The sequence below is a fragment of the Sinocyclocheilus anshuiensis genome, unplaced genomic scaffold (genome assembly GCF_001515605.1).
Source record: "Sinocyclocheilus anshuiensis isolate Anshui unplaced genomic scaffold, SAMN03320099.WGS_v1.1 scaffold2166, whole genome shotgun sequence".
NCBI lineage: Eukaryota > Metazoa > Chordata > Actinopteri > Cypriniformes > Cyprinidae > Sinocyclocheilus > Sinocyclocheilus anshuiensis.
In genome coordinates this window covers 883,345-895,535 of record NW_015557079.1, presented here as the reverse complement: position 1 = coordinate 895,535, position 12,191 = coordinate 883,345, and the positions used below count along the sequence as shown (strand labels likewise).

General features: G+C 38.0%; 1 protein-coding gene across 1 annotated transcript in view; it reads right to left on the bottom strand.

The window, feature by feature from the left end:
• LOC107676880 (importin subunit alpha-4) overlaps positions 1 to 12,191 on the bottom strand; it is a 28,695-nt gene that overhangs the window by 4,084 nt on the left and 12,420 nt on the right. The window contains exons 2-16 of the mRNA XM_016471607.1: positions 10,636 to 10,680; positions 6,796 to 6,885; positions 6,674 to 6,703; positions 6,445 to 6,497; positions 5,897 to 5,992; positions 4,947 to 5,032; positions 4,745 to 4,831; positions 3,959 to 4,128; positions 2,922 to 2,966; positions 2,391 to 2,522; positions 2,183 to 2,311; positions 1,899 to 2,003; positions 1,318 to 1,389; positions 1,070 to 1,232; positions 793 to 887 (exon numbers count right to left, since the gene is read on the bottom strand). Of these exons, the coding sequence (XP_016327093.1) occupies positions 793 to 887; positions 1,070 to 1,232; positions 1,318 to 1,389; positions 1,899 to 2,003; positions 2,183 to 2,311; positions 2,391 to 2,522; positions 2,922 to 2,966; positions 3,959 to 4,128; positions 4,745 to 4,831; positions 4,947 to 5,032; positions 5,897 to 5,992; positions 6,445 to 6,497; positions 6,674 to 6,703; positions 6,796 to 6,885; positions 10,636 to 10,680 (1,398 nt within the window). The remainder of the gene's footprint in view (positions 1 to 792; positions 888 to 1,069; positions 1,233 to 1,317; positions 1,390 to 1,898; positions 2,004 to 2,182; positions 2,312 to 2,390; positions 2,523 to 2,921; positions 2,967 to 3,958; positions 4,129 to 4,744; positions 4,832 to 4,946; positions 5,033 to 5,896; positions 5,993 to 6,444; positions 6,498 to 6,673; positions 6,704 to 6,795; positions 6,886 to 10,635; positions 10,681 to 12,191) is intronic.

Genomic DNA, 12,191 nt, shown 5'->3' with positions numbered 1-12,191 from the left:
CACACTGTTGGCACGGGTTATAATGCAAGTTAGCGGTTCTAAATTCACATTAAACCACAGCTTCATAGGTTTTTTGCTCTAATGTAGGGTGACCATACGCGCCATTTTCCCAGGATGCGTCCTGGCCAGGATTTCTATATTGCCTAAAATATCTAGGTTTTGGCTTTGTTTGCGTGTGCAGACCGATCGGTGCACGCAAACAAAGCCAAAACCTAGATATTTTAGGCAATATAGAAATCCTGGCCAGGACGCGTCCTGGGAAAATGGCACGTATGGTCACCCTATCTAATTTATTTTTGGTTTTATGCTGGTATTGGTATATTTTGTATGCTAGTGATAGGAATCGATCCCTTGACGTGATTGGTTATTGGTTTGTGATGTAGCAAACCGAGGGCTGTTTCAAACCGCATTTCTGGGACTGCCTTTGGGAAACTACAGTTTTAAGGAGAAAATACTCAGCAATGCTGTTGATTAATAGATTGGCACATGGTTTGTCTAAAAGCATATTAAAAACACCACATACACAAATAAACAACATAAAAAAACTTGATTTTCACTACAGGGGGACTTTAAGACCCTACTCTGAAGTACAAGCAAATGTATTTCCCCCAAACCGAGTTCCTAGAACTAAAACCATTCCTAGTTCCTGCGGTTACTTCCGCCAGTACTTCTAGGAACTATGAAAAGTTTCCTCGGGTACGAAAGCCCCAATAACGCCCACAAGCAACAACACATTAGTGCATCAAGCACTATACAGAGAAACATGCCAAGAACCAAGAGATTGTGACTCACATCGTCTCCTGAAAAGTACTGATCGATGATTTCAAATGCAAGTTTATAGATGTCCTCATTTTCATGCTGCTGTAGGTTCTCGATTTTTTCCAATCCTGAAATACAGAAGCAAGATTATTACTGCTAATCTTTTTTATTTTTCTATAAAACAAGTAAAACATCAGTGAATGTGCATGTGTGATAATTTCGGCCTAATCTACAGATAATTTATCACAACACAACCAAAAGAGACGGTCTAAATATGAAAGACCACCCATTTCTATACTTAATGCATTACCTCCACACTCTTCAATGATCTCAGCAATTGTGCTGGCTTCCTCCCCAGCCATGATGAGGATGTTTTTCAGTCCATCGAGAACCACCTGGACCACCTGAGAGTCTTTCACTGACAGCAGGTTGCAGAAGGGCGGGATCACGTTTTGCTGCACTAAGTACTCCACCTGCCAATTACATCAAGGTAACCAATGAACAAGCTGGAAAAGAAAAGTAGCTCGGAATCAGAAATTCATCTGGAATGGTTCATACCTGATCCTTTCTTCCACTTATTGTCAAGTTGCTAATGGCCCATGCAGCCTCCTTCTGTGTTCCAAAATCACCCTGTTTAGAAAAACACATTAAAGATCAAGCACTGTTTATTGGAGCATCTTATACGGACTCTTCAAAGAGTCTAGATTCAAGCTCCAGAATTTTCTTCTTCTGAACAGATTATTAATAGTGAAATAGTCAAATAATCATAATATTTCTAGATTTTTAAGAGTGTTTTATTTCGATTCTAGGGTGTTGTGGGTGGTTACTTATTGGCCCAAGTCAAATAAGACCTAACATTAAATACCTATGATATTCTGATCACAAGACATTGCTTGGACTTAAAAGAATTTCAACTTGAAAATTTAAAGCAAAATTAAAATAAGATTAATAAGATGTATATAAAAAAGAAAAACGCAACATAGGAGCATGTTCACTATTGGTCTCAAGACTTTGGACCCCATATTATATATACTGTGACAAGTACTGCAAATCTGTAATTAAAAGCTATAATGAATGCTAAAATGAAAGTGCAAAAGGGAAAAGTGGATGTACAGCAGGCTACACAGATAACATCTTACCTTGGCAAGCTGGTGAATGATCATGGGTATGAGACCAGCATCTATTACAGCCTGCACCTGCTGCTGGTTACCTGCTGTTATATTGGACAGGAACCACACTGCCTCCTGCAGGGAAGAACAGACACATCACAGATGTACTCTAAACATGAGCCACAGTGCTTACACAGCGACTGGGGAGATTTCTGGAGTCATTTATGAAATTAGACAAGTAAATATTTGGGTTTCATCATCTTGATTACATTTCACACAAATGGGATCAGATGGGATGTGTGTGTGTGTCTCACCTTGTTGATCTTCTCTTTGGGGTGTGTGAGCAGGTTGGGAAAGTGAGAGAGGACATCACAGTTGAGCACCACCTGAGTCTGCTCATCCGTCCCCGTTACAATGTTCCCCACCGCTCTCAGCGCCGCAGTCTGAGCACAGGATACACAAACACTTTTAGAAAATGGCTTTGTGTTGTTTTTAATGTATAGAAATGGTATTATTTTTTACCTGAACTTTGACCTCTTGGTGGCTGAGCAGTGGAACAAGGAAGGGGACGACACCTGAGTCTATTACCATCTGAATCTGCTCGTTACCTCCATCTGTCAGATAGGACAGAGCCCACACTGTGTCTACCAGAATCTAGAGGAAGGAGGAGATTTTAGTTTAAAATGTGAACACAGACTCAGTTTCTACCATTCATTACACAGCTCTCTGACTGTGTTGTAACACTGAGGGGTTAAATTGACCATTTTTCTTATTTTTTAGAGGATATAATTCAAAGTAAAGATAAAAATAAAACTAATATTTTATGTTAATGTCCTTATTTGATAAGAAGCCGTATAATAATTGAGAAAAATGTCAGCTGATCATTATTGCAAAATAAATCCCCTCAAGGCAATATAATACCCTTTTTTGTGCAATAATAACTAAAGAATAATGTAATGTAAATCAGCCAGTTAAGTAGCTAAATCCAAATTTATGACACTATTTATGTAATTAAGAGCAACACTTATAAAAATGTTTATATCTTGTACTTACATTTATATCTGTATGATATATGAGTACACAAAGGGCAGGAAGAATCTGTGAGTGAAAAAGAGAATTTTAGAAATTAATATTTTAGTTTAAACCACCAGACTGAGAATAAGCAAACAGCATGTAAACATGAAATCAGCTGTAGGACAACAGAATATTCATTAGGCCTGCCATCTATGAAACAGTTGTCACACACACACACACACACACACACACAGACAGAGTGAGAACACAGTCTAATGATTTCTTAGCAGCAGGAGGTACAATATGTTCCTTTCAGCTCAAAGCTACACCTCCACATTACAGACGAGGAGAAAAGAAAAATGAGTTAAAATACTGGCATGTCGATTACACAGCATAATATTACAGAATGATAGTATTATATACAGTGATAAAGGCCATGTCGATTAACATTGCATTATAAATATACTTTCCTTATACAAATACCCAAGATTGAAGAACACAGATAAACCATATATTTTTTGCAGTTGTATGTTTATTTTCCTCAAATTTCATCAGTTAAAATGTCTCTACCTCCGTTGTGCATTTTATTCAGCGATAACTGGATACCTTCCTGGAGCATAGTCAGTAGTATTACTTCTGCTATGGATATGTGGAGTTTCTGTGCAAGAGCGCCCTCCGGCTTTCAGTATGAATTAAACAGTCTTTACATTACGTGTGAACTCATTAATGCTCACCCTATTTTGGGTAAAAATAGGAAAGATAATACTTTTCTTAAAAGAAAAAGGATTCCCTGAATTATCGTCATTGATATCGTTATCGTAATAAATACCAGAAATATCGTGATATATTTTTAAGCCCATATCGCCCATCCCTAAGTGATACTTTACTGGATTAAATGCTAGTTTATAAAGTCCTTCATACATGCATACAAATCACTCAAACAGCCATAGACCAAGCGTTATTTTAGGTTACCAAAAATGCCTGAAGTTGTTCTTTACTAAACAATATTCAACTGAACAATTCATAGATTAATTTTACTCGGTACATGCACATACAATCACACACACACTCCTCACCTCTTGTACGGTTTCCATAGGTGGGGGTGGGTCTTTGTTTCGGCACAGGTTGACAATGACCCAGGTAACGTTTCTCAAGAAGGTTATGGGGATGGAAGGATTAATAAACGACAAGAGAGGTTTGACCACGCCGAGCGAGATAACGTAATCTCGACACTGAGGCCCATCACCTGCACAGGGCCCATAAAACAAAACACGTGGGTTAAGTTCTGATGATCATCCCAGCTGTTACAACTTTCAAAATATGGAACAGCATTTTGGGGACAAATGTAAAGTAAAAATATTAAAGACAACTTCTTAAAGAAGAAAATCAAATGTAGTGGCTACAGTCAAGAATATGGTAAAGACTATATTTGTGCCAAAAGTGAAACAAAAAAGAAACCTATTCACATCGAGAGCAAAACAAATTTGTTGGACTGAACAAAAAGCGAATATACTCCAGTACTAAAGGTGGCGCAATGCAAGTACAGCTTTGAAGGTTTGTGAACCTTGAATAAATAAAAAAGGTAAAATAATATATTCTTCCTTTGGTTTTTAATGTTGGTTGAACAAACAGGTTTCAATGTGTTAATGCCACCAATATGCATGTAGCAGCTGCTCAAGGCATGATGACATCCAAAGGTTCACATATTACTGCTCAGTGAGTTTTCGTTGCCAGGAGAATGAAAAAAAGGTCAAACTTATCCCCTCTCACTGGTTTCAATTTAAATTCTTGTTCTCATTTTTCTCACTTTTAGTTACAAAATTCAGAGGCGGTAACAGTGTGAGGACATTTCAGTTACTCACCAATGATGTTTCCCAGTGCCCACACGGCCTGCTCACACACATTCTGATGAGGAGAGTGGAGAAGTCTCAAAAACAATGGGACAGCATCTACACAGACAGAGAGAGAGAATGAGAGGAGAACATACAGCGATCAGCTATACATAGAACGGATGAAGTCAAAACAGGCTGATCCAGTAGAGGAAAGCCTGTCCAAACAACGTACTGGATTTGACCACTGCCTGCGTCTGCGCAGACGTCCCTGATGCAATGTTGGTCAAAGCCCAGGCAGCTTCAAACTGCAATGAAGGACTGATGAAGAAAGAGAGAGACAAGTAAGTTTAGATGTTTCTGAGGTGGTGGATAAACAACACTTTGCTTCTGACCACTCTGAATTTAGAGTGACCTTCTGTGATACTTCTCAGGACTTCCCCACAGGATTCGGTGTTTGTAGCCAGAACTGACCTTTAAAAGCATTTTTTTCTTATTAAAATACACAAACACAGTAACAGTTCTTGGCTGATTTCGAGTCAGACATGACCAAAAGTAACGAGTCGTACACAGTGTGTACCCACACCTATTTTCTAATGCATTATAATTACCTTTCCAGTAATTTCTGAACAAAAGGATTAAAGTTTTAACATTTATTATATAGATGTTGAAAAGGTGGATTTTCATTTGTGTATCAGGTACCAATCTTTATTTATCCTCATAGTTATGCATTTAAAAGATGCTGCTTGCGTGTAATACACACACACACCCCTTGAATATAAGAATTTCGGCAAAATGTTTTTGAAAAGTCTCTTTTGCTCTCCAATGCTACATTTATTTGATCAAAATACTGCAAAAACATAAAAAATCTGAAGCATTATTACAATTAAATTTTTTTTAAAATTTTGATCAATATAATGCATCTGTGTAGAATTAATTTCTTTCAAAAATTTAATCTTACTGAGGCCCAAATTTTTGAATGGAAGTGCATGATGAACAGCTCTTGAGGATCACGGTCCACTCTGACCATCTCACCTGAGGAACTCTGTCCATCTAACATGCACCCTCTCTTATCCCTTACTCTTTTCTCTCATGCACTTTATACCAGCACCTAAGACGACATTCGTACACAAACAGCACAATTAAGTTTAGAATAATTTCACTCAGTGCCATGTAGTCACTCACTTGTCATCACTCTCCAGGCATTTGACTAAGATTGGAAGGATTCCACATTTTATCAAGTCATCTATGGGGGGATTTCTGTCACTTGAGAGCAATTTTCTGTAAGGACAGAAACGAGAAAAACAAACATCTTTCAGCACTCCAAATACAGTGTTAATGCAGTGTTAATGCAATTTATTTCAAAGAGACCAATCCAGCCAAAAATATTTAATTATATTTACTTACAAGCATAATTAAAAAAGTATGCCAATTTTCTGTTTTGTGTTAGGCTTTTCACACTCAGCTGATCAACTATTTCAGCTCTATATAAAATATTAACATCAAAATTTAACATTTATTAATGACATTCAACGAGGAATGAAATTAGTGCAGGTCTTAAACTTTGCTTCTTTAGATTCACATTTACTGATAAATCATAAACACCAGGAATGTGTATTAAGAAAGTAAAAAGAGTCAATTTTTATAAGTTGTTTCAAGGTTATGAAAGATGGTTTTATAAGGCATTGTATAACAAATGCAAATCCTTTCATATACATATCGCAACATTTTACCTGGCTGCTTGCACTGCACTGAGCTGCAACACTGCATTGTCACTGGTGGCGTTCTATAGTGAAAAAGATGAGAAATGGAGAATGAGAGGAAGAAGGGGCCGCTCACACCCACATACACTTTGTGAAGTGTAGTGCTGATGTGTGCGCTGACCCTCTGTATCGGTTATTTATCAGAGTTAATGCCTCTCTTACCACCACCATTTAACATCATCACATGCTAGAATTTTACCTGTAAGATGGCATCTAGCGTTACATTTTGCTGAGGAGAAAATAGAGAGGAAAGTTTAGACAAACTATATAAATGAAAATGGAAGATATGGAGTGAGATGAAATGAGAAGAAAGCCTCTTACCCCTTTGAAATCAGAGTCCACATCAGAGTCTTCCAGACTCTCTTCCTGCGGAACATTTCGTTTCTTCAGGAGATGCTCGTCTCTTTTGTTCTGTACGGATTGAGAAACCAAATAAATACCAGGTTCTCTGTGATAACATGCACTTAATAAATGCATCATGAGATCATGCAGATCTAAACAAATACAAACCTATCTGAGATTTTACAGACTCAATGCATTTGAGGAAATCAGAAAACACACCATTTCATGTGTTGATTAATCTCATGTTGGCCTATATTTAACAAAGGTGTATTCATTTTTAATGACCATGAAATCAAACAGGTTGCTTTTTCTGCTGTATCTTCAAGACATCAGACCTCTTCCTCAATACAGTGGATCAGAATGAAATGATTTTATATTTTAACCTTTCTAAATATAAACATCAGCTGCTCATTTTCAACACCGAGAAGGAACTGCAGAGTGGAAGGTGCTACACACAGTCAGACAGCTTTTTTTAATGTTGATGATTGTTCTGCATCTCAAGTAGGTGCGGAAAGATCAGATCAAATACGTTGACAAATTATTGTGGACAGTTATGGGCTTTTGAAGTCTAACAGTTTCAGTCACTCTAGCAGCTTAGTCTGAATAACTGTTTTTTAATCACAGAGGAAATATTTCAAGTTTTACTCTTTTCTCTTGATATTGCCTCTTAAAGTGGAAGTGAAGCAGTCAGTTAAGTTAACATTATTTAGTTAAGTGATTTCCACTTTGATAAAAAAATATATAACAAACATGATTAATGTAACCATTTTAAAGAAAAAAGGATGTTTTGTTATAGCTTTTGGAGCAAGGGCGCCGCCATCTTGCAGTACCACCGCGTGTGACATCACGGGGTTGGTTCGCTCCGATAGCCAGTGAAGTAATACAAACATTTCTTTACATTTGAACACACAAAGGTTATTTTAACACACAAATAATTTGGTTTTCACCATAATTTGCATGAATATTCAACATCAAAGTGTCTATATGCTAAGTTTTGATCGTGGTATCCCAAACATATTGTTTTCATAATGAGAGGCCCAACGTGATGTAAACAAACAACACTTCATGCATGCAATATCATTCATGTCGCAATTTATTGTTATGTCAGACCATTAAGACATATGCATTACACTGACTGGTTCACCAGTATCATATTTTATGTTCACCTGCGAATATTAGCTTGAATACAAACAGCTTTCCTGCTGTTAACAGGACAGTGTTTAACTAATCACCTAACGTTATCTGAACAATCGGACCAGTGCTACTTCCTCAATAAAGTTAATCATTCTCATGTGTTTTAAGCCTTGTCAGTTTAAATATTTAAGTGTTTTATGCCATTCAAGCATGAGACAGCACGAAATAGATTTCAATGCGGTACTTACACGCTGTGATAGACCTTTTCTGAAAGAGATTTAAATGCGGTACTCACGCGTTGTGATAGATCATTTCTGTTCGCGCCGGCGGCGCTGCACACACACACAAAGCCACAGCACGTGAGTAGGCTACCAAATTGAGCTTTCTTTCGCGTTTTCATCAGCAAATGCACACAAAAGCACGTCGGAATGACAGTGTTGAGGAGTATCCACGTAAACGAGTATTGTTTCCGATCCGCACTTTACCCCAAACCAGCAGGTTCACGACTTCTTCAACCCCTAATACTGCTCGGTCCCATTGCCGTATTGGCTCAAATGCATAGGCAATTACACTTATTATGGACTCAACAGTGCTTTCAAGTTCGTCTTCCTCCATTTCAAAACAAGCGTGTGTTCAAATGTAAAGAAATGTTTGTATTACTTCACTGGCTATCGGAGCGAACCAACCCCGTGACGTCACACGCGGTGGTACTGCAAGATGGCGGCGCCCTTGCTCCAAAAGCTATAACAAAACAACCTTTTTTCTTTAATATGGTTACATTAATCATGCGTGTTATATATTTTTTTATTAAAATGGAAGTTATTTTCCTAAATAATGTAAACTTGACTGACTGCTTCATTTCCACTTTAATGGAATATTTTGCTGCTGATGTCAATGAAATAGAATTCAACAGCCCAATAACCAAACCCTTGAAAAAGGAAACTGACGAAATGGGACACAAAGTAACTTCTGGTTCTATGCAGTGTGAGAAAAATAATGTTAGTGAGCGGTTTGTCTGTGACTCTAATGTTGGAGCAAACAGGAACGCAAAGAGGAATGTCTCGCTCACAAACGCACACAGAGCAGTACAGCAGAATTCTGTCCGATTCCTCTGGGCTGACAGTGTAACTGCCTAATATGGACAGGACTTGCTGTGTCACCCAATCCAGCACCAAATGAATCAACAACATCAAGGCTGTAGGACTAAACCTCTGCTCCACATCAACTCTGGCCTAGTAGATCAACAACAGGGGATTTCTACTCACTCAGACGTGGCACAAAGCATTCTGGTATCCATTTGTACTAATGGACTTTGTCAGAGGCTCCAGGCAACTTTGCTTCTGGTGATGACATGCTACATTCTCAAGTAGGGATCTGTTACAGTTTTTTAATAGATATAGAAACCCACAAAAGCACAAATATTTCTAGCGAGGTTCTGAGTTCCTTGCCAACAGTGTGTGACGAGGGAAGCCCCTCATGACAACCCTTCTTCTTGGGGTGCAGCCAGCCAGGGGCCCCGTGACCATGGATGGCGTGACCCAAATACTGCAAGTGCAAACAGATCTCCAACAGAAACAGCTCACCGGACAAGAGAACAAAGCCATGAGAAGGCTTTAACAGAAAGACATTATGTTGTTGTTTTATAATCCATTCCACATATATAAAAAATCTATTTATATTTCTACTGTATAGTCAATCTGTTTAAATAGTTTGAAATAAACACTTTCCAAATACCAAATGCATTTAAATATTTGTTTTCATGCAATCACCACCTGCTTAAGTCTACTGTAATGCATGAAGAGACTCCAGAGAGCTCCCTGCCCAGGCCATATTTAAACTACAGATGCTCCTCTATTTCCTGCAGCGATGTACCCACACAATCGCATCATCTCACACACAACACTGCAACTGCAAGTAAATTTTCAGAGCAACGTCAAGAGATTATCACAAGGTGGGTCAGTTAGCAGGATTGCAAGTCACATCTTAAAAATGATACTGGATGAATGATATTAGAACTGGGCGATCGAATATGTACTGAAGAGTTCACTGGCAATATAAAATTACAAGCTACATTGCAAAAACACTTTTTACTTGGCCATTATTAGGCTAGTTCAAGAGAACTGAAATGGTAATAAATCGCAATATATTTGTTGTTGATAAATCAGAGATGGCACTAGAACATCTGTGAATCATTTTGATTAATACATTTTAAATGATGCGTCAGTGACTACAAGTTCAGATCATTTCATACCATTTCAGAGCAAATACATAAATAACGCTAGTAAATATTGCCAAAAAAAAAGGCAAATATCAAGATATAATTGTTTTAGCTTTACAGCCCAGCCCTAAATGAGACCGAGAAACTATTCAGCACTATTTAGGCAGTAAATACAAATCTCAAGTACGCACTGAATCACCACAATAAACAGAGCTTAATGTTGTCACTGAGAGTGCACATATTTATTTAGGAATGAAAAAAACCTAAAGAGGATGAGAATCCAGTGTTCTAAGTCTAGTTTATTTCATCCAGTATTCTCTGATGAGTCACATGTATTGCATCAGAATGCAATGTTAAGCTGCACACTGTAGCTTTAATACCTCCATCCGGAGGAAACCTGCAAATGAACAGTGAATATGCATATACACCTGTAACTATGACAGACCTCACATTTATTGTGAACTTACCTTTCTCAGTTCTACCGTCACTTCATTGCGATGTCTTCGCATCGTCTGAAAAAGAATGAAAAAAAAAATAGATGAGCTAACTACAGTACAACATATCTAATGTATAAATAGTGACAAAAACGAAAGGGGGAAAAAAAAATCTAAGATAGCGGCTAAAATGTAGCATTTTATGAAGAAAAGGCGCCCTTGCATTGCCAGAGCATTATGGGTGGATGCCAGATTAATACTTTGGTTTAGCTGTTTGTTCAAATCCACAAGTGATTTGTTCACACACAGTAATATTGAATGGGCTGTAACGAAAACAAAATGCAACATTAATGGCAACTAAAGTCTGGCCACTCCAACAGAACAAAGAGGCAACCAACCGTGGTAACCATGGTGACAGCAGAACCCAGCTGTCACTCACTCCTCCATTTAGACAATCACATTTTGTGGCCATTCTATTAGAACTGTTGCTCAAAACCCAATAGAACACACATCTGCACCAGACATGTCTGGAGCAACAAACACATCAAAGCCACCCATTTTTCTTCCAAATTGTGATATAGCAACATCCAAGTGTAGCAGGTTATCGAAAAAGAAAAAAAAGTAAGGTAGGCACTTGATTTTAAAGGGCACCTATTATGCAAAATTCACTTTTACATGTTGTTTTAACATTAGTGTGTGTTGCCAGTGTGTCTACACAAAAACCCTATAATGATAAAAATCCACCTGCCCCTTTTTTTTTTTTTTTTTAAAGGTGCCATGGAATGCATTGATACAATATTTAAAATTGTTCTCTGATATCTACATAGAAGGTATGTGGCTTAGGTAAGGGCAAAACATCTCCAGAAAATGTTTTACATGTCCATTTACAACCCTAGGATTTGTCCCTAGAATGAAATGGTCTGTTTTTACCTTATTTGGAAGGGTCATGAATAATAATGTTGATCTCTGCTCTGATTGGCTGTTTCACAGTTTCGGCTCATTTCAGTAGCTCACACAGCAGGAAGGAAACACGGGGAAAATATATATTTCAATACAGTCTCTCGCAGTTATATGATTGGGTAATTATACTGTATATAAAATGCGGGCATCAGGGAGCCACTATTAATATGCGGGGCATTGAAACTGCTTTCGAAAGCAAGATCGCTTACTTTCACTTTCGAGATTTGCGATCGCACGTGCTCTGTGTTAACTACAGATGCTTGTCAGTGGTGCTCAGGATCTGTAAATCATTCGCTGTCATCCTCAGTCATCTCTCCTTACTCTGTCCAACCCATCCCTGCACATCACGTCCCCTGCACAGCCTGTAACATAACATTTATTTCCATGATCTGCCATTTTCGCTATTGTTTCTTCACAATACCTGCAGAACTTCTGATGAATCGGCTATGCAGGTTCGGCTGGCGGCTGGCATAGAACATAGGCGGGTATATGAAAATGTTGGGGGCGTAACTATTAGTGATCCCGACTTAGGGCTGGACGATATGGCCAAAATTGATATCACGATATATTTCTTAATTTCGGTCGATACGATATAATTCCGATATCGATATGAACACTATTTATCTGAA